Source organism: Rattus norvegicus, chromosome 19 (assembly GCF_036323735.1).
Source record: "Rattus norvegicus strain BN/NHsdMcwi chromosome 19, GRCr8, whole genome shotgun sequence".
NCBI lineage: Eukaryota > Metazoa > Chordata > Mammalia > Rodentia > Muridae > Rattus > Rattus norvegicus.
The window spans coordinates 34,997,964-35,018,860 of NC_086037.1; the positions used below are offsets into that span (position 1 = coordinate 34,997,964).

The window sequence follows — 20,897 nt, forward strand, 5'->3', positions numbered from 1 at the left end:
TCAGCTGCTGACCAGGTGCTGGTGTGTAGGTCGGAGCAAGAGAGTACAAGGAGCAGTCTTTACAAGATCCTGACATGCGATCAATTGAGAATCTCAGCCTACTGAGAACGTGGCATCCAGGCAATTTTACATGTGTCTGTCTGGAAGTTAAATCTAGGATAATACGAAACCATTCTGGTGGAAAAGACTGGGGGCCTAGCCATATCTTTGCATTTCTATTTGTATGAATACAATCGCCTACCTCAGAAAGGTCGAAACATCAGGGCATCTTAACCTGGGGCTTGTCCTTCCTTGCTATACAGGCTCTGTGCTGTTCACTGAAGTGCTTAACGCCTTCCCTTTCTACCCACTAGATGTCAGCAGTGCTTACCGAATCACGCCAGGAGCCATCTCTGCTCTGCCCCAGGGAACACAGGCAGCTGGGCAGGGAAGCCATGACACTGCAGTGAAGAGCAGCTGCTCACTGAACACCCACACCTTCCCTTAGTCTTTCCACTCGAACCCCTTTCTTTTACCAAACGAACAAACCCTCCCCCTGGTTTCCCTTCCATCACTTCAGGAAGGTTAAGGAAACTACGCCACAGAGTCAGTTACTCTTTGAACAGCGAAGATTCTAGAACAGACAGACCTGAAAGAATCCCTAAAAAGGGAGGTATTGATGCCAATAATAAGAGCTACACGCAAGTGGAAACCCAGGCAAAAATCCCGTTCATTGACTGAGGAGTCAAAAGAAGCTGGAGAACAAAGAGTGGTTTGCAGTGAGAGGCACACACTGGCCTGCATTTGCCCAAGACTGTCAACTTGCCATCAGCTATCAGCAAACCGTAATGTTCACACTGACAGGCTAGATTAGAAACAAAGATGAAGCCTTCATCAATCCCCTCTAATAACGAAACACTGTACCGAGGCTGGACAGATCGTCTCCTCGCATTAATGAACTTAAGCTCCATCCACTTTCTTAGGTACTACTCAGAACTGAGAGGAACAGGTTTAGGGTAAAGCATCTGAGTGGAAGAACGTCACCACCAAACCCCACAGTCTAAAGGCTGTAGGACACTGCTGGCTTTAAGATGCGATTTGACCAAAGCTGGGCGTGGCTCGTGTCTGGGAAACTTAAGGAGGCTTGAGTTGAAGGCAGGCCATGGGTATGACATAAGACTGCTACAGAATAAAGCAGCCGAGGCTACACAGCACTTACAGAGTGTGTGTGTACCTGAGACAGCCTGGGGCAGGGCCCCGCTCAAGCCCAGGCCCAGGACAAGTACTCACGTCAGCACTGGGCCAGAGCTCCTTAATCACACTCTCGATCCTGCTCACCACCTCCATCCGCATCTTCTCCTCCTCGGGTCTGGGAGACATGTACTCATAAAAATCACTGATTTCTTCATGCAGACTGAAGAAAAAAGCAGAAAGCAAACATGAGCAGGGTCAATCCAGTAAGAAGTCCGTTTCCTGAATAATCTTAAAATCTTATAATTCAGCTGAATGAATTTATACTTGCAAATTTTTGCCTTCTTTAATATTATAATCATACAAGTTAAAGTGGTAAATACAGAATTTAATTAAAAGAAAGTAAGAAATCCCTGTGTGGTCCTCTACTAAGCTGTAGGTGAGTTTTTGCCTTCCTTTTTCTTTCTAAAAATGGAAGTCATGCAGGCCAGGTCTCAGACTCTGCAGTCACAAAGCGGGAAGGAAGGTCCTGCATCCTCATAGCTTTCTGACCATCCCTTCTCTCCACAAGGAGCAAAACAGTATGGCATTTGCTTAACAAATTAACTGTCAAATGAACAAGCTGGTCAGTGAGCCCCAGCAGAGCCCTGAGAATGGCAGGCAGAGAAGGGCTCAGAAGGTGCCACAGGCTTCCATGCATGCAGTGGGCAGGGCACAAAACCAAAGGCCCAAGCACATCAAGTACTCAGGCATGTCTGGAGGGGAACACAGATGTGCATCTAATGGGGAAGACTGGCTCAGGATAATGACAAAGCTAAGAAGTTCAGGCTGGGCTGAAAGTGTGGCTCAGAGATGTACCCCTGGCAGGTTCAATGGCAGGAATTTATCCCCAAGAATCATAAGAAAGAAGGAAGGGAAAAAGGGAAGGAGGGGGAGGAAAAGAAGGAGGAAGGAGGGAGGAAGGGAGAAGCTGGGGGAAAGAGAAGGGAATGTAAAGAAAAGGGAAAATTAAAAAGGAGGGTTGAGGAAACCTTGACTACAATGTGGAGTATTTAAAAGATCACCCTGACAACTGTATCAGATGGACAGAGTGGCAAGGCCTACAGCCATAATCACAGGAGAAGACCTAGGACAGAAAGAAGCTCAGAAACTCTATGCATTCACAGACCACTGGCTGGGCCCTGTGGGGTAGGCAGTACTGGACAGGACCAAAGGACAAACGGGCTGTGGGCAGAACCAAAGCCATGCTGTGCAGCAGAGGGCATGGGAGCAGCACCCTTGCTTCCAAGTCCATGAGAGCCTGGAGGGTTACCCCAGAGAGAGGAAGTGGGAAGAGACCCAAGAGAAGCACCCACTTAGCTCTCCCTGAACTTAGCTCTCTCTGAGACTGGGAGGTGAAGAGGTCAGGGGGTATCTACAATTAGAAAGCCCACTGGCCCTGGAGCAGGAAGACAGAACTCTAGTAGTAAAAAAACAAACAAACAAACAAACAAAAAAAAACCCAAACAAACAAAAAACCTTTCCTTTTCACTTTTTCACTGGCTGCAACTTCTACCTCACAAGACCCTGATGACTTAAAAATGTGATCAGTGGAGCGACCAACCCTTTGGTTCTTGCCTCTTTTACTGCCTAAAAACCTGAGTTCTAGCTCAGGCCATGCCTGAGAACTGTTATGTCCCCTGGACATGTGTGGCTCTAGGGGTCATGTTCCCTTCCCATGTGCACATGTGCAGGAAAGACTGCCAAGCAGGAGTCATGCAGGCCAGAAGAAATGATAAGAATGGTCACATCCTGCCTGTTTGTCATGCAATATTAAGTAATGTCTGCATAAAACTCCCAAGGTCCCATGGCTGAAGCAGGTGGATGTCTGTAAGTTTGAGGCCAGCTTGGTCCATACAGCAGGCTTCAGGCCAGCCAGGACTACACAGTGAAAACATGTATCAAAAAAACGAGAGAGAGAGAGAGAGAGAGAGAGAGAGAGAGAGAGAGGCGCGCTCAGCAGGTAAGGAGTTCCCTGGGATTGGGAGGTGAAGAGGTCAGGGTGCTTATCTGTCTTCAAGGTAAAGCAGTTCTCCGCAGGGTACTAGCCAGGAGGGAGAAGAACTCTGACAACTTCTACCTCTACCATATAAAGGCTCCCGTTCATGGTTTCTAACTCAAATGCGAACAGAAACATTGAGTCCACCTGCCAGTTGAAGTTTAGGTCAGATGACACCAGTCAAGAGAGTCTGTTCTCTGAACTCTCCTGAACGTGTACACTGGGAATGTGTATAGGATGGTAAACAGGGCTTGCCCTGAGCCATCCCCATCCAAAAACAGAGAGAAAACTCATCAAAGCAGGTTTTGTAAAGGTTGCTAGTGGTCTGTTCTGCACTGTTGTATCACAGACAGGTTTCAGAGAGGGACCACAGGTCCTTGTTACTACACAAGAAAACAAACTAGACAATCCCAAGGCTAAGACCTACAAAAGGGATTTCTGAACACAATGGTAAGGTAGAGAAGATTCTAAAATTTGCTTTCAGTGCTGTGATCCTGGGCTTTCTGCCAGCATATTAATTTAAAGGGAAATTATTCAGGGTTCTACAAGTTTTAAGACAGGATTTCCCTAAGGGATAGGCTACAGTTTAGCAGTAAAGTATTTGCCTAGCATGTGATGTGGAGGCCGGGATTGGATACCCAGCACTACAAAAGAAAGGACTAGGCAAGTCCTTGATAGTCTATGAACTGTCGTCTCCCTTCTGCTTCCAGAAGTTACTGCATTTCTTTATCTCCTTAAGCTGTTAGAAGAACCCAGGGCCCTGTGTGTGCTTGTCAAGAGAATCCCTGCCAGTGTTAGTTCATCTTTAAACCAGGGTCTGACTATGCAGCTCAGGCAGGCCTGCTGTCTTTACCTCCCCAGTGCTCAGGTTACACATGGTCATGTGCCAACACAGCCATCTGTGGGTAGAAGGTAGAAGGCCAAGCTAGTAAAGCAAAATGCCTTTCATCAGTAAGAAAAAAGAGACCCATCTCAGGTCTGGTAGGGTCTTCTTACTCATGCCAAACATACCCTGTCTTTTTCTATGCAACGAGTGACATGCACATCTTGGTACATTTTTCATAAATGCTCAAAGCAGACTTTTCAGTCCCTTTGAGAGTCTCCTTGGCCTGTTTGACTTTTTCCTCTTCTCTTTTTTAAAGACACTTTTATTTTTAGATTTTATTTATTTATTTTATGTATGTGAGTACACTGTTGCTGTCTTCAGACACATCAGAAGAGGACATTGGATCCCATTACAGATGGTTGTGAGCCACCATGTAGTTGGTGGGAATTGAACTCAGGATCTCTGGAAGAGCAGCCAGTGCTCTTAACTGCTAAGCCATCTCTCCAGTTCGGTCTATATGACATTGCTAGCACAGAATCACATAAATCTAGGTGCTTACTAAGTGCTACAGAGACTAAATTCTCTCTGAAGTGCCCACTCTTGGCTGGGTATAAGCTTGATATGATGACAGAATAAATTAGGTGGCTGTCTTTCACACATCAGTGCCACTGTGTGCCTCCAGAACTGCCTTAACTATGTATAGAAGACAATTTCTTCAGGGTCTGGATCTCGGGAACATCAGGGAGCTGACTGCAGCTCTTGAAAACTGAGCTCTGTGACCAAGACTACACTATGCAACACTGCCTGACCATGAGAATTATGTATTTAGTCTCTGTCCCTGATTCCTGAAAAACCACCTTGTAACCTTTGGAATCACTAAAGCACCCCATGCTCTTCTGTACAGGGATACCTGGCTGATGGTGGACAGCATCATGGTGATGCTGTGAGGACCAGGGTAAGAGAGGAGGCTGGGGCTTCATGTTCTACCCTGCCCCCTGGACATCAGGGAGAAGCTCCAAGTTGATCATGTTTACAGGATAAAGTTTGCTACCCCTGCCCAAGAGGCCTGGGTCTAACAGAGCTTCCCTGAGGGTGAGCAAGAGCCAGGAGCGGGCACAGAAGCTGGGGTGCTCTGCAGACCACCCTGCGTTTCTGCATCTCTGCCACGTATGCTTTAAAGTAGCTTTTATCAGATAAACTGGCAAACTGTTTTCAGTTCTGGAAGCAGCTCTGGCATACACCCCTAAGGAGTGGTCACAGGTTCACTAGTTTACAGGCACCAACATGGGACTTGCAATTGGGCTGCGGCCACCAGTGACAGAAGCTGTTGCTATCCCTGGATAAGTAGGGTCAGCATGCACTAGACTAGGGAACTACAAAACTAGAACTACAGACAGACAGCTGGGGTCTGCTATAGAACTGGTAGCTTCCCTGGTATAGACTGGAAACCCCTACACATTTGGACACAAAGGACAAGAGAAACTGGGTTTGATTGTTCTACCCAAGTGTCCTCCAATTGGCTAACAGTATTCTCTCCTTCTAAAAGTTAAAGTTACTTACACTTCTCCTATAAGGGCATGGAATATGCAAACGCAAAGGTAAAACAAGGTCTATTACAACCGCCGTCCAGGCTCACACAAGGATCTAATGCTTTACAAAAGCACTGACTATATCTATGCGAGAACTATTAGTAACCTGAGTTAAGTCTTAGTGTGGCTAAGGACATTCCCTTTTTGAAAAGGATGTATGAAAAAAGCATACATGCTACAGGTGGAAGTATGGATCACCAAATCTCTCAGAGGTTCATACAATTTCCAAACTCCCTGCTCCTACCTTTCAGAAACATCCCACCACGGTTAAGGGCATGGTACAAGGATGCACAACACAGTACTCATGATCAGGAAATGCTGAAAACTTACAGCCCGTAACAGAATCAGAAGGATTTCAATTACCAGCATGCATCTATCTACTCTTCCAATGAGGATTACAGTCTGCTCAGTGACATGATGGTAATAAGATCTGTCTTCTCCACAGTGGGCTTCCCGTGTGATATATGTATGTACATGTGTATATGCTTCTCTTGGATATGTGCACATTTCCCTGTTCCCACAAAACAAGATCTGGAACTTACTATTAACAGCGACTAAGTTCAGACAGCGACTTGGAAGAGAAGGGATTTATTGTTTTTAAATGTATACATTTACGTGACTCATTTTTTAAAATGTACATGTTAATGGCATTGTATGTTTTCAAAAACTAAATCTTCGTAACAAGGAATATATCTGTTAGAGAAAATTATTTTAATAATTTTACCTTGTACGGCAAAAGGTTCTACCTGTGTAACTAGGGAGCCAGAGCAAAAGGGATTCTGTGGTCAAATGGGAGGGGGGGCAGCATGACTACCAGGGGGCAAGGAGGACCCCAAGCCCAGGCCTCAGTGACAGCACTTTGGTACAGACACCACTGACTAACATACACGTTCAAGGAGTGTCTGCTGGTGTCAGAATTACGCACTCAAATTTGAGACAAACTTCCAAAATCACTAAAACTGCTGGTGGTATTTTCCTCCAGGGTGAATTCTTCTCAATTCCTCCAAGACAGGAAGGAAACTGAGCAATTAAGCCCTACAAAAATCACAAAGCAATATGAGTGGCTCCAGAAGGTTCCGGAATCCATGGTAGAAACAGAAACATATTTAGCCAGTTCAGGCATTCCAGCTTAATGCCAGACACCTCTGCCAGGCTATCGCCTCAAATGCCACAGGGCTAGAACCAAAGCTCGTCTTACTGCCAGTCCCAACTGTCCCCAGGACTTCCTCCTCCAGTCTCTGCATCCCAGGCCCACCTTTCTTCACATGCTCATCTGAGAGCTTCCCAAGTTGTTCTGCGCAAAACCAACCAAAGGCACACAGAAGCACTCCAGTCTGAGTACCCTGGGCCACATGTCCCAGGCCCTCTTTCCTCCTTAAAGCAGCAATTTAAAAAAAAAGTGAGCTTTACACAGCCTGCCTGTGCTGGGGGAAGGAAGCATTTTACATGCCAGCCTCGTTCCCACCTGGCTGAGTGAGGAGAGCGAGAATGCAGATATTGGGAAGCTTCTACCTGTACATCTACAAGGTTTACTGTTTACTAAGTGCAAAGCAAACTCCTCAGGAAATAAGCTATCACCATTAACAGACAATTAACCTCACAAGACAATTCAATCCAGGCATAATTTAGTGTGTGTACAGATCTGATCCCAGTCATCAGGTCACTACCTACAATCTGTGTTGCTCTTGTTATTATTAATTACTGTGTGCATGCAGTGTACGCAGAGGCCAGAGAGGGTATCAGATCTCAGTTACAGACAGTTGTGAAGCAACCTGTGGGTGCTGGAAATAGAACCTAGGTCCTCTGGAAGAGTAGCTAGGGCTCTTAACCATTAAGACATTGCTCTGGGGTTGGGGATTTAGCTCAGTGGTAGAGCGCTTGCCTAGGAAGCGCAAGGCCCTGGGTTCGGTCCCCGGCTCTGAAAAAAAAAAAAGAACCAAGACATTGCTCTGGTTTCCGCATTCTTTTTTTAAATCTTTTTGTTTGTTTAAATGTTTTAAAGGTTTTGAGAAAGAAACAAAAAACATAAAGTAGGAAAATATTCAGGAGACTGAGAGAATGAGAAGAAAAGCCACAGGCCTGCAGTGGCGGTGCATGCCTCTAATCCCAGCAGAGGCCAGCAGATCTCTGTGAGTTCCAAGCTAGGGCAACACAATGAACGGGTAGCTTCCCTGGTACAGACTGGACCACATACGTGAAATAGATAGATAAAACTTAAACAAAAAGGCCTACACCAGGACACAGAGAGCAGGACTTTCATGGCTACCCAGGTGGAGGCAGCCAGCATGGCCTTCAGCAGAGGAAATGCAGTTGCATCCGTACAAAGGAATATTACCCAGCACGAGAACGAAGAGCTCTACCATGCCAGGAAAATTTAAGGACTCTTAAATGCTGGCTGCTGAGTGAAAGAGGCCAAATTCAAAGGCTGTAAATGGTGTGACTCCAACTGTAAGACATCTTGGGAAAAGTCAGACTGAAGAAGGGAAGAAAGCTCAGTGGTTGCCAAGAGTTGAGATAGAGCAAAGAAGTTGGGGCAATCAAAACAAGCCTCTGTGATACAAAGTGGATCTATTATCCCATAGAGTGTGAGAGGTTCCAGAAAATACTGATGTGTTGAGGTTTGGTCTGTTTTATGTACTGTTCTGCTAAATACTGGCCCTGGTTGTCCCCAGGGAGGAGATTCTCATGATGACCCAAGTAACGCTATGTGACCTTGCCAAGTTATCCCTGATTGGTGAATAAAGATGCCTACAGCCTACAGCTTGGGGTAGGAGGCAAGGACTTCGAGGAGAGGGAGAAGGGTGGAGAGAAGACCTGATGGGTGGGTGAGGCATGAAACATGTCCATAAGGGCTGCAACTGGAGCTAAAAGCTGCCCAGATGAAATATGGCAAGTTATAACTCGGGTTACTGACAGAGTAGTAGATACAATAGCATAAAGGACAGGTGACCACCCAACTCTGGTGAGGATTAAGGCTTACTATAAATAGAAAGGTTGTGTCTTTTCTCTGGGAACTGAATGATCGAGGCAGTAGAAACCCTCAACTGAGAGTGAACATTTCCTACTGCGCTGACACACATCACAGACCACTCGCTCACACCATGTCAATGAAGGTTACCTAACTGAACAGACAGGCTGCTCCGGGCCAGAATGTCATGAGGGGGACTCAAGAGGGCGCCAGGGCTAGACAGGGAAACCCTGGACCATCCACTCAGTTTTGCTATAAACTTTGTAAAGCTAAATGTAAGTTCTACTCTATTTTCTTCCAACTGTTTTTTAACTAACATGTGTTTGCAACTGTGAAAGACAAGTATGAGAGTGTACTCTACCTGTGGACCTATCCCAAGAACCCTGCAGACTCCTTAACCCATGGACAGACGCATATACCAAGGTTTGTCCTAGACACACAGTAATTTATAAAGTAGGCAGAGTGAAGATTAAAATAGGATAATTGTGCCGACATAAGTTAGGTGAACACAGCGGTTTGTTTCTTCTTCTCTTCTCATTTTCTCAATTTCTTTACTTAACTGGGATGGCAGTACACACCTTCAGTCCCAAACTTCAGGAGGAAGAAGTGGAGGCAGATGCATCTTAAGTTTAAGGTCAGCCAGGAGACTGTCCTTTTTGGTTTTGATTTTATTTTGTTTTCCAAGACAGGGTTTTTCTGTATAACCCCGGGTATCCTGGACCTCACTCTGTAAACTAGGCTGGCCTCAAACTCACAGAAATCCACCTGCTTCTGCCTCCCAGGTACTGGGATTAAAGGCCTGCATTAGTTTATAAGACAATGTCTTTCTATTATGTCCCCTGGCTGTCCCTGAACTCACAAGGTCTGCCTGCCTTTGCCTCTCAAGTGCAGACAGTCTTTTTTTTTTTTTTTTAAAGATTTATTTATTCACTTCATGTATGTGGGTACACTGTCACAGTCTTCAGACACACCAGAAGAGGGCATCAGATCTCATTACAGATGGTTGTGAGTCACCATGTGGTTGCTGGGATTTGAACTCAGGACCTCTGGAAGAGCAGTCAGTGCTCTTAACCACTGAGCCATCTCTGCAGCCCCAGACAGTCTTACTTAAGGAAAAAAGGTTTTTAATTCTTACAAGACTGAAATATGGCTAAGCAGTAGAATGCCTTCGTAGCAGGTATAAGCCCTCAGTTCAATTCCTAGAAGACAAAATCTGCCAGATGTTATCTATCGCTTCGCTTTAGCACATCTGAACTGCCATAGCCAGTCCTTTGTATTTTGTGGCCATTTCTAAGTCAAATGAAGGTCATTTAAAGGTTGCCCTAAGAGCCTGTAACCAAATATGTGTGAGGGCAGTTAGTGGCTGGCTGCTGTGTAATAAGCACGATGTGGACACACTGGATGAAGTCACAGTCCAAGTCCTGCCCAGACAAAGCCAAATTTCAACCTGCTAGCTGTACTAAAATCCTAGAAATTATTTCTAATGTTTCCCAGTAAATGTTTCACCTTCACTGACTATGGAAGACAAAATCTTTCTCTACTAAGTGTCCAGAACCCCAGACAGAATATTCCATCTTTCTTTCCCCAGCTACTGGATATATATTGCTCCTTGAACAGTACACAATGGCCCGCCTCCTACTTCCCTGATTCAACAGCAAACTCTTCCCTTAGGTAGACAGTTTTACTTCCAACTGGCCAATAAGATGTTGGCAAGACCATACGACAAAATGTGCTGGAGGTTCTGGACAGGAGCACCCAGAGATGGCCCCAGTAGTGGACCACGCTTTTGATTGTGGTCCAAGATGGGTCATAAAAACACAAACCTAAAGAACCAACAACTACCGGCGAGAGAAAGCCCAGAAGAAAGGCCCCTGACAGCCTCTGAGGTCTCTGAAGTACATTACCACCGGAGGTTGACACACAGCAAACACCTCGTTTGTTTTTAAGTCTATCAATTTCTTTCCCTTCTATCTGTGTATCTTAATTCACACACAAAACCTCTAATAATAAACTCCCATCCACATTCATTTATGTGTTAAATCTTGAATTTTTTCCCAGTATACAGCTGTATGTTCTATACTCTAGGACTAAAATTATCCTTTAAACTTCTGACATAAATTGGGGCTTGGAGAGATGGCTCAGTGGTTAACGAACAGCACTTTCTGCTCTTGCAGAGAACATGATGGTGGTTCACAGATGCCTGTCATTCCAGTTCCAGAGGATCCGGCTCCTTCCTTTGACCTCTACAGGCACCAGGCATTCGATGTGGTACACACACATACATGTAGGCAAACATTCATACACATAGAATAAAATAAGTGCATACACCGAAACAAATAACATTCCTTTATAAAGCTAGAGTTGCTAGTATGAAACCAGTGACTCATCAAGCTCCCTGTAAGTCTCACAATGCTTCCTTGTTTCTTCTCCCGGACGCTCTTTTCAATTATTTCAACAAGTTATTGCCTACACTGCTGCAGAAACTGGGATTTTTATTTCCATTACTATCATAGGACAGAAAACCCTGTGACGAGGGCTGATCTGACTTAAAGCCAACACCATCATCATTCACAGCAGCTTAAGGGTCTAAATTTGGGCTCTGCAATTGATTCCTTTTGATGCTAACATTCTGACTTCTCTCCATCCACCTTCAGTCTCTATTCTGCTCAATACACTCACTAAAGAGACATCACAGAGCATCTAACATTTTGACACAAGAATCAAACTTATAATTCTGGTGCTGGCTCAGAGTTACACGGAGAATGAACACCTTCCATACTCCTGCCTATGCTGTGCAAAGCTGTGCCTGGACAAACCTCTAGCTATAAAGAGGGACGTTATTTTGTCCGTAAGCTCTAACCTATTCTCTAGCCCAAGTATCCATGATGCTATCAACATTAGACAGACTCTGCAAAAGTTCATTTCTAATTATAAGAATTTTTATGGAAGCCAGTCCGTTTCTGTAACACAGAGAATCAAAGAGAAATATACCATAGTTGTAGCAACTGAACATAAGAAGCCTAGGTTCTCTGGCCTTCGAAGTTCAGCATTTATAGCAGCAAATCCCTGAGCCTGCAAGGCCTTTAGTCTCAAACTAACAGCTACACCATTGGCTCCCCAGCTCTGAGACCTCTGGACAGAAACAAGAGTTACAGAGTATTGGCATCCCGGACCTTCCACTTCTGGACAGCCTGCTTAGGGACTTTTGTCCTTCCATAACCGCATAAGCTGCTTTTCTTAATAAATCACTGGTCTGTCTGTCTGTCTACATCTCTATTATTTCTGCCTCTGTCCAAATTCTACTACAGATTTGGTACTTGGAGTGGGGTTGCCACCATAACTATTCGAGGTGCTAAAACACCTCTGGAGAGGTGTCTTCCACCTCTGGCTGGAAGAGGCTGGAGACGGGGGTAAAAAGTACTTCAATGGCTATGAACAGAGCACCCAGAGTAATTCTAGTGAGGGCTTAGAAGACAAGCACAGCAAGCAGCTCTGAATGTGACATGGGCCCTCTCTCTGACTTTGGGCTTCTGAGCTCCAGCTAAATGAAAGCAACCTCTGTTCTTTGTGAATAACCCTGCCTCTGGTGTTTCATTACAGCACCTTCCTTCATTTTCAGTCTCTGTGTATGGACAAAGCCAGGAGGCTTCGCCTACTGCCTGCCACTCCATATGCTTTCAGGTCCTGATGTGACTCCAGACCCCCCAGTGACAGACAGCACGCTGAGCACTGTGCCAGGTCTTGGTCCCATCACGTGAGTTTGCCACAGACACATCTCATCTGTCACCCAGGACCTTCTACTCTGAAGAAGGCAGCACTTCTTGCCATCAGATGAGTGCTGTGCCCTTTGCTTTAACCAGAAAATGAACTTCCAAAAGTTCTAACAAGCACACTCCACCCCTCTCCCCACATCCACTCCGCTCTCTGTAACAGAGGTCATGCCCCAAAGGCGAAACAAAGCATTTGCATACACCCCACAAGTTAAAAATTCCTTTATAGTTTCATTTTTAAATGGTTGAAGAGAAGTGGGACCACTGGGACACATGGACAGCATCTACAGATGCTGGCTAGAAAGGTGGCTCAGCAGTTACGAGCACCGCTGTTCCACAGGAGGGCTTGGTTCCCAGGACCACACAGAAGCCCAGCGCCTCCTCCAGTACCAAGCATGAATGGGGTACACACTCATACACGTATGTAAAACACTCATACACATAAAATAGTGAAAATAAGTTTTAAAAAGTATATATAATTCAAATATTAAGGCACACATGAGTAATTTTTCCAGAATATAATCAATACCCCTCGCTCTTTCCCATGTCAACTGCAGCTGCTTATCCCCAGCACACCAGAGTGCAGAGGCTGAGGCAGAGAAACCACAGACCCAACAGGGAGGACGTGTTGTCTCTACAGGGAGCACTGTTGACCCTGCCATCCATAGGTTCCATAATGTCTTCAAAAGTAACACGACAGACCAAGGTACACTGTGTACGGCCCTGTGCCACCTTGATATTTGGGAATAAAGAAAGCTTTAGAGGAGACTGACAGTTGTCAGCATCCTCTACACTCCCACAGGGTTTAGTGGTAACTGCTGTTCAGCTGTACATTAAGACCCAGTTTATTCACTAAAATGTAAAACGCATTCAAATTTTATAGCAGCTATTACGATGATTCCTATGAAGACAAATGGAAACACGTGTAGCGTGTACACAAGCAAGTAACACAACTGGACCTTGCCTACTGCTTCAGGGAATATATATAATCACAGCAATTTCTTAAAGAAAAACTAACAAACAAGCAAACATAGAATTACCACATGGGTACATCCCCCAAAGAACTGAAAGCAGGTCTCTCATGCTGGCCCGAGGCAGGGCAAAGTGAGGTGAGTCTGTGGGTGATGGATGGGTGGATAAAAATGAAGGGACCTTGAGGATACTTATGCAGAGTGAAATCAGCTGGACTCAAAAGGATACTCTTTGATCCCATTTTTATAAGGTCCCTAGAGAAGTCAAATCTCAGGAACAGACAGGACAGATAGACAGACATAACAGACAATCATGGCTATAAAGGCAAGGGCAGAGGAGAAATTACAGCAGTAGTTTCAGTTTCAGTTGGGGAAGATAAAAATTTCTGGAGATACACAATGATAATATAAATTGTATGCTTTCAAATAGCTGGTTGATTATTAAAGTGTGTGTGAGTGTGTGTGTGTGTGTGTGTGTGTGTGTGTGTGTGTGTCTTCCTGTGTTCTAGGCCCGTCTAAACTATGTAGCAAGACCCGATCTATCTCCAAACACCAAGATCGAGATGTGCAGCTTAGTGATGGTGCTCTTTCTTAGCAGGGGAGGTGTGGCCTCACACTCCCAGAACTATCAGCTCATGTGCTATGGGCCAGCGGAATGTGGAGACACCCCAAAGGGAATTGGGTCCTGTCGTTCAATTCTCTATGTAGACCAGGCTGGCCTTGAACTCACATAGATCTATCTGCCTCTATCTCCTGAGTGCTGGGATTAAAGGTGTGCACCCCCAAACAGAGAGGCTGAGGTTTTTACCAGTATTATTTTAGTTCCGTAACACTGAAGTATAATAATAAGGCACATGTTAAAATGTGTAACTGGATTTTGCCCAGTGTCTGACTGTATTCAGCGACAGTTAATCTGCCCTTTTTACTACTTTTAGTTTGCATTTTGTACAGTTGTATATAATTTTATTTAAAAAAAAACATGTAAAGCTAATTATGCAGAAAATACCTTTCATTTATTCATTTGTCTTTCAGTGTAATTCCTTTGAGATCCATCCATATTGCTGGGTCAGTAAATCCTTTTCCCTTTTGTTTTTATTTATTTACTTGCAGTGCTGGGGATCACACCCGAAGTCTTGCACACAGACAAGTGCTCTACCCCTGAGCTGTGTCGGTCCTAGTGCACTTCCTGGTTCATACGGTGAGGTTCTCTTTTTTCTTTTCACATGGTATGTCTAGCGATCCTCTGGGACTCACATCACGCACCTCATCGCATTCATTTCCCCACCTTTCCATGACCACCTCACCTTCGTTATCTCCCCCACCCCATCAAGATAAACAGATAGACAGGCAGATAAAAACAGTAAATACGGGGCTGGGGATTTAGCTCAGTGGTAGAGCGCTTACCTAGGAAGCGCAAGGCCCTGGGTTCGGTCCCCAGCTCCGAAAAAAAGAACCAAAAAAAAAAAAAAAAAAAAAAAAAAAACCAAAACAGTAAATACAAGGGGGGAGTCCACTCTGTATTACCTGTGTACTCACTGGAGCATGGTCAAACTCAGTGGCAGGTGCACTACCACACCCAGCCTGTAATGTGTTAATTCACATAACACTCTTGGTTTGGTTATTTAAAAAATACTATTTGCTTAACTATCACTTGATACAAACTCAGAAAAATGCCATCAGACTGAATGAATCCCATCCTGAAGTCATACAACTACACTTGCTGACATGCATACAAGACAGGCGAGACTTTATTCCAGGTGCCGTAGAGGAGCCAACCCACTTAGACACAGCACTTGCTCCAGCTCTCCAGCGAGCACGCAGTGGGGCGGGGCTCCTCCCAGGAGATGGCGGAACCTCACTTTGCCTTGCAGCCACTTGCTTCCACCACCTAAAAGGCAGAGACTGTCTGCTCAGAAGACTCCATCTTCTAGCCAGGTGGTAGTGGTGCACACCTTTAATGCCAGCACTCGGGAGGCAGAAGGCAGGAAGATCTTTGTGAGTTTGTGGCCAGCCTGATCTACAGAGAAAGTTCCAGGATAGTCAGGATGACACAGAGAAGCCCTGTTGTCTACAGACAATAAAACCCATACTGCATCTTCTAAGCAGAAAAAAGTGAAGAGCCTCTACACCCAAGGGGCAGGAAGTCCTGCACAGCAACTTTACCTCAGCACCGCTCATCTTCAATATTTAATCAAACTGGCACGGTCTCGCACTTTAAACACGGACGATCCAGTTAAGAATTTAGCTGTGAAGAACTCTATGGTCATGCAAACAAAACTGATGTAGCGAAACTTCAACCTGACAGAGTCTTGGCAGCAAACCCAGGGTTAAGAACGAACATGCTACCCCTATTTAAGACTGGGAGTAACACTTTGAATCTGGTCGCAGTCAATGAAAAGCTGTGGTTACGGTGGAACTGAGGCACAGGTGGGTCACTAGTGTGAGGAAAGCACCCTAAACAACCACTGAACAGCACAGAAGCAAGGACACCTCCCCTCCACCCACCCACCTACCCACCATTTTAAATCATCCCTCTGGGACAAGCAAAACAAGCTCCCTTTGTCAAACTAGATGGAAATAACTTCCCCTTCACCACTAAGACTAGAGGGAAATTAACCCTTCAGGCAGCACAAGAGAGAAAGAGGCAGGTGCCATAGGATATCTCACATGGTTTCTGTGTGAGCTGCTAAGAACTAGCTAGCCTTCCTTGGCAGCATAGAGCTGCCTGCCCTGTGGCCCTGTGGTTCCCAGCACACACAGCCTGCTGTGCCTGCTTGTTCAGAGCAGGAGGCTTTAACTGCTCTGTATGAACAGATAAGGTCAGAGCACGACTTGGTGACCGTGCATGCCAAGTACTGCAAGGGTCAGATTTTCATAACTGAAGGGGGAGGGACCTGTCGCTATGGCCAGGAGCTGAATACACTTTCACTTTACACAACTCCACCATGTGCACCGTGAGTGAAATGCCATGACAATTAACACCTTACAACAATTTCAGTGACATCTCTATTTAATTCCTAAATTTGTTTCTTTTTCAATCATCCTTGAACACAAGAAGTTTCTATTTCTGTGCATTCCTAGTTAACATAATAAAAATAACCCAAACTAGTGAGCAAAGACTGTTCAGCAGCTCAGGCAACAATAATGCTGAGGAGTCCAGATACAAAAGAAGGCCAGACACTTCCCTTCAACCATGCAGTAACCAACTCAAAGTGCCGAAAGCTACACTTAAAACCTAGAACTCTGGGAAGAAAACCCATAGGACGTGCTTCACATTACACCACATTTGGCACTGACTTAAGGCACGACCCGAGATACACATATAAAAGGAAAAACAAATTGAATTTAATAAAAAATTGCAAAAGAGTAAACTATTAAGAGAGTAAACAATGGGGCTGGAGAGATGGCTCATGATTAGGAGAACCTGCTGGTCTTCCAGAGGACCCAGGGTTCACCTCCCAGCACCCACACACTGACTCACAACCATCTTTAACTCCAGGTCCAGGATACTGAATGCCCTCTTCTGACTTCCATGGGCATCAGGCATGCACATGGTACACAGACATGCAGGCAAAACACTCATCTACGTAAAAATTTAAAAAGCCACGTCTTTTTTAAAAAGAAAGCAAAAGAAAACCCACAGAGTGGGAGAGTATACTTGCAAGTTATATATTTGAAGGAATACTATCCAGACAGATTATTTAAGAAGCATGATTCAACAATGAAAGGAAAAATGAAAGAAAGGCAGGTCTAAAACAGACATTTCTCCAAAGAAGAAAGACTGATTGCCAATAGACACATAAAGATACACTGTTACCCATTATATTAGACAGGTTTGTTTTTTGTTTTGTTTTGTTTTTGGAGCTGGGGACTGAACCCAGGCCCTTGCGCTTCCTAGGCAAGCGCTCTACCGCTGAGCTAAATCCCCAACCCCTAGACAGGGTTTTACTGCTGTCAACAGACACCATGGGCAAGGCAACTCTTATAAGGACAGCATTTATTTGGGCCTGGCTTACAGGTTCAAGGGTTCAGTCCGTGGCAGCAGGAAACAGTGAGATAACTGAGAGTTCCACATCTTGACCTCAGGCCACAAGGAGGAGACTGAATTCCATACTGGGCGGAGCCTGCGCATAGGAGACCTCAAAGCCAGCTCCCAGTGACAAACCCTCCTACAAGGCCACACCTACTCCAGTAAGGCCACACCTCCAAACATTCAAACACATAAGTCTATGGGGGACATACCTATTCAAACCACCACAGTCATTAACCAATGAAAACCACAATCAGACATCTATTCACACCTAGGAGGATAGCTACATACATACATACATGCATACATACAAACAAACAAACAAACAAACTAGTTGCTAATGGGATGGCTAAGAGCTTAACCCTGAACACTTGCTGCCTGAGTTCAATCCCTAAGATCCACATAGTGAAAAGAACTTGCTTAAGCTGTCCTCTGACCTCCCTCCATACATGCAGCATGCATTCCCCTCCACATTCCCATTATATAAATGGTAAAACAAAGCAAACAAACAAAACAGCAAACAAACCCTCTCTGGTGCAGCAGGAAGACTGTCTTTTCTGCAAGCATCCTTCTAAGGGCCATCTGCCTCCCTAACTGACAGCTCTTAGAGCTCTCCCTGGTACCCAGGCTGCCATCAATCAATCAGCTGCAGGACTGTCCTCACTCACATAGGACTGGCTGTGAATGAATACTGCACTGAGGTAACCATGGGCCCCTGCCTGTGTGTGGCATGGTGCCCTAGACGTTTTACTCCCGTATAAGCCTCAGTGAAGTTGAAATGACAGTCTACCCTGCGGGCATTGTCAGCCAGACAAGGGGAAACAGAAAGCCTGTGAGAAGTGTAAGGTGAGTTCTTCGTCTGCATAAGGGAATGTGCCATTTTTTGGTTCAGAAAGTTCTTCCTTTTCATGAAAGTCAGAGGTAGAGATGTCTGCCACACCTGTGCGTTTCTGGTCGCACTGCAGGCTGCTTACCTCACTGCTACCTAGGCTGGAAAGAGACAGGCTCCTGTACTGGTATTGCAACCTTGGGCCCAATAAAAGGCTTCTCGTGCATTTTTCCTTGCTGCTAACTATATAATTAGCAGAGTTGGCTAGGCTGCCACCATGAAAAGCAAAGGGTAGAAGCAGCCACTGCAGAGACAGTGACAATAGATATACAAGGGCAGCCAGGGTGTCAGGGCAGAAACAAAGAGGCAGCAGAAATAATGAGGGCTGTGAGAAACTGAAGACAATGTAGGCCTGGTTTCTGGAAGCATCAGAAGTTTCTTTCCAGAGAGCTTCTGTCAAAGGATGGAGATCCGCTGTGACACGTGACACTATCAAGGGCTGTGGGTCTGGACAGTGTAGGCCCAAGACCGGTTATATGTGCCGCTACAGAGCAGGGGGTCCCAGTACTTGAGGCCTGTTCCAGACCTGTAAGTCACCTGCTGCTGTCTGCTGCTGCTCATGACATATGAAAGCCGAGGACTAACCAAGCTGCTGGACACTGGCAGGTAACGTCCAAATAAAGCATATGATGACCACCAACCTGTGTGTCTTAGTCCTGTTTCTGGATGTTTATGGTGTGTGTGTGTGTGTGTGCGCGCGCGCGTGTGTGTGTGTGTGTGCGCGCGCGTGCGTGCTTGCACGCGCACATGCTAGCCCTGGCTCTGGCTTCTAAAGTAGAACACAACTACACTTTCAGGTCTAGGACAGCTAGTACTTAGTCTTTAAGCTCTTACCTAGCAATCCATCCAGTAGTTGCTTGGGAACTCAAGGCCCTGAGCAACAAAGGCCCTACCTAAAAATAATAAAAATATAAAATGTCATTTTAGAACTTAACACAGAATTGCCATCTGACCCAACAACTTTACTCCTAGATATAAATACAAAGGAGCTGAAAGCAGAGATATTTGTACGTCAGCATTCAGCATTATTCACAGCAATCAAAGAACAGGAATAGCTCAAGCAGCTGGGCATGGGGTTGCGCGCCTTTAATTCCAGCACTTGGGAAGCAGAGGCAGGTGTGTTTCTATGAGTTTGAGGCCAGCCTGGTCAAAATGAGTTCCAGAATAACCAGGGTTATAAAAAACAAAACAAGCAGACAAACAACCCAAATATTTAAACATTTAAAAAGGATTGGATGATAGCAGGGCTTTGATAAGGTATTTGAATGCGAGGGTTCAACCCACAGCACTAACAGGCCTAACAGTTATCCCTGATTGCTCTTCCAGAGAACCCAGGTTCAATTCCCTGTACCAACATGGTCGCTCACAACCATCTGTAACTCCAGTCCCTCTGCAGGTACCTCGAACATGTGGCAGACAGGCAGAATACCCATACGCATAAAATAAAAATAAAAGTTAAAAAACAAAACAGGAGGTTTGCATAATGATGTAAAGGTGCTGAGTGCCGCTGGCTGACATATTTAGCAGATTAAAAGCTCCGTAGGTGAAGTACAGGCCACCCCACCCGTGCAAGCATGAGAACCAGTCCCGACTCGCCGGCACCCAGCTACATCCTTCCTGAGACTTACAGTCCTACTCCACACAGGCTTCCTGGAAGCACCAAGATCACTGACTTTCGGTGACAAGTCTCTTGATCACCGCAAAAGGAGCCTAGCCCTTATAGTTTGTGTACCTGCTTCTGACACACATCTGTATAGAAGGGCCCTGTGCCTCCTCCAGCCTCGTTGTCTTCATCTACCAGACAGACACCTGTCCACCAGAGAGAGCTTATGTGGCTTGAAAACAAGCGGCCAATGTTAGCATTCACACCCAACCTGCATTCACGCCCAACCTGCAAATGCTCTTGTAAGCACCTGGACTCCATGCACACTGCACCAGACCTGGCTATACATGGGCTTTAGATTTCTATTCTGCAGCCACATTTCTCAATTTAAGCTCTTCTAAAGCACAAAGACACTGAAGCACTGGCGCACATAAACTCAGGTTATCCTCTGAGCCACAGAGCTGCGATATGTACACAACACATGCTCACACATAGAGCTGTTTGAAGTGAGAGAGAAACCACTAATATAATGTTTCAAAGTACAGAATACAGTGCACACTGCTTGTGGACGTAAGTACAAATTATGGCACATTACTTGGAAAGAGCATCTGTCCTCCCTGTGGTGGCAGTCACCTTGAAAACAGGAGTGTACCACATAGTGTGTAATATATCTGGAAAAGCTGTAGTCCTTAAGGAGGGAAGGGGAGGAGAAAGTAAGTTTAAAAAGGAATTTGAGTTTCTTAAACTCAGTGGTAGATGCTCTCAATGTTACTCTGTATTCCTTACCACATACTTGAAATAGCACATGTAAAATTTTAAATGAGGACTGGTGTGGTGGTGCATACCTGTAATCCCAGCACTGGGGGCAGAGGCAGAAGGATGTCTGTGAGTCAAGTCCATCCTGGTCTACATAGCAAATTCCAGAGTAGCCAGAGATACACTGTGAGACACTGTCTCAAAAAAAAAAGGAAAGAGTTGACTTCAGAACCTGTTTTCTGATCTCCGAAAAATTAATTAGATAACAAAGGCACACACAAACATAC

The 20,897-nt window shown here is 45.2% G+C and overlaps 1 protein-coding gene across 8 annotated transcripts in view; it reads right to left on the minus strand.

The window, feature by feature from the left end:
• Tent4b (terminal nucleotidyltransferase 4B) overlaps positions 1-20,897 on the minus strand; it is a 58,180-nt gene that overhangs the window by 13,720 nt on the left and 23,563 nt on the right. For 7 of the 8 annotated variants that reach the window (XM_039097724.2, XM_039097723.2, NM_001401226.1 and 4 more), the window contains 1 exon segment: positions 1,270-1,393. In XM_039097724.2, the coding sequence (XP_038953652.1) occupies positions 1,270-1,393 (124 nt within the window). 8 annotated transcript variants of the gene reach the window in all.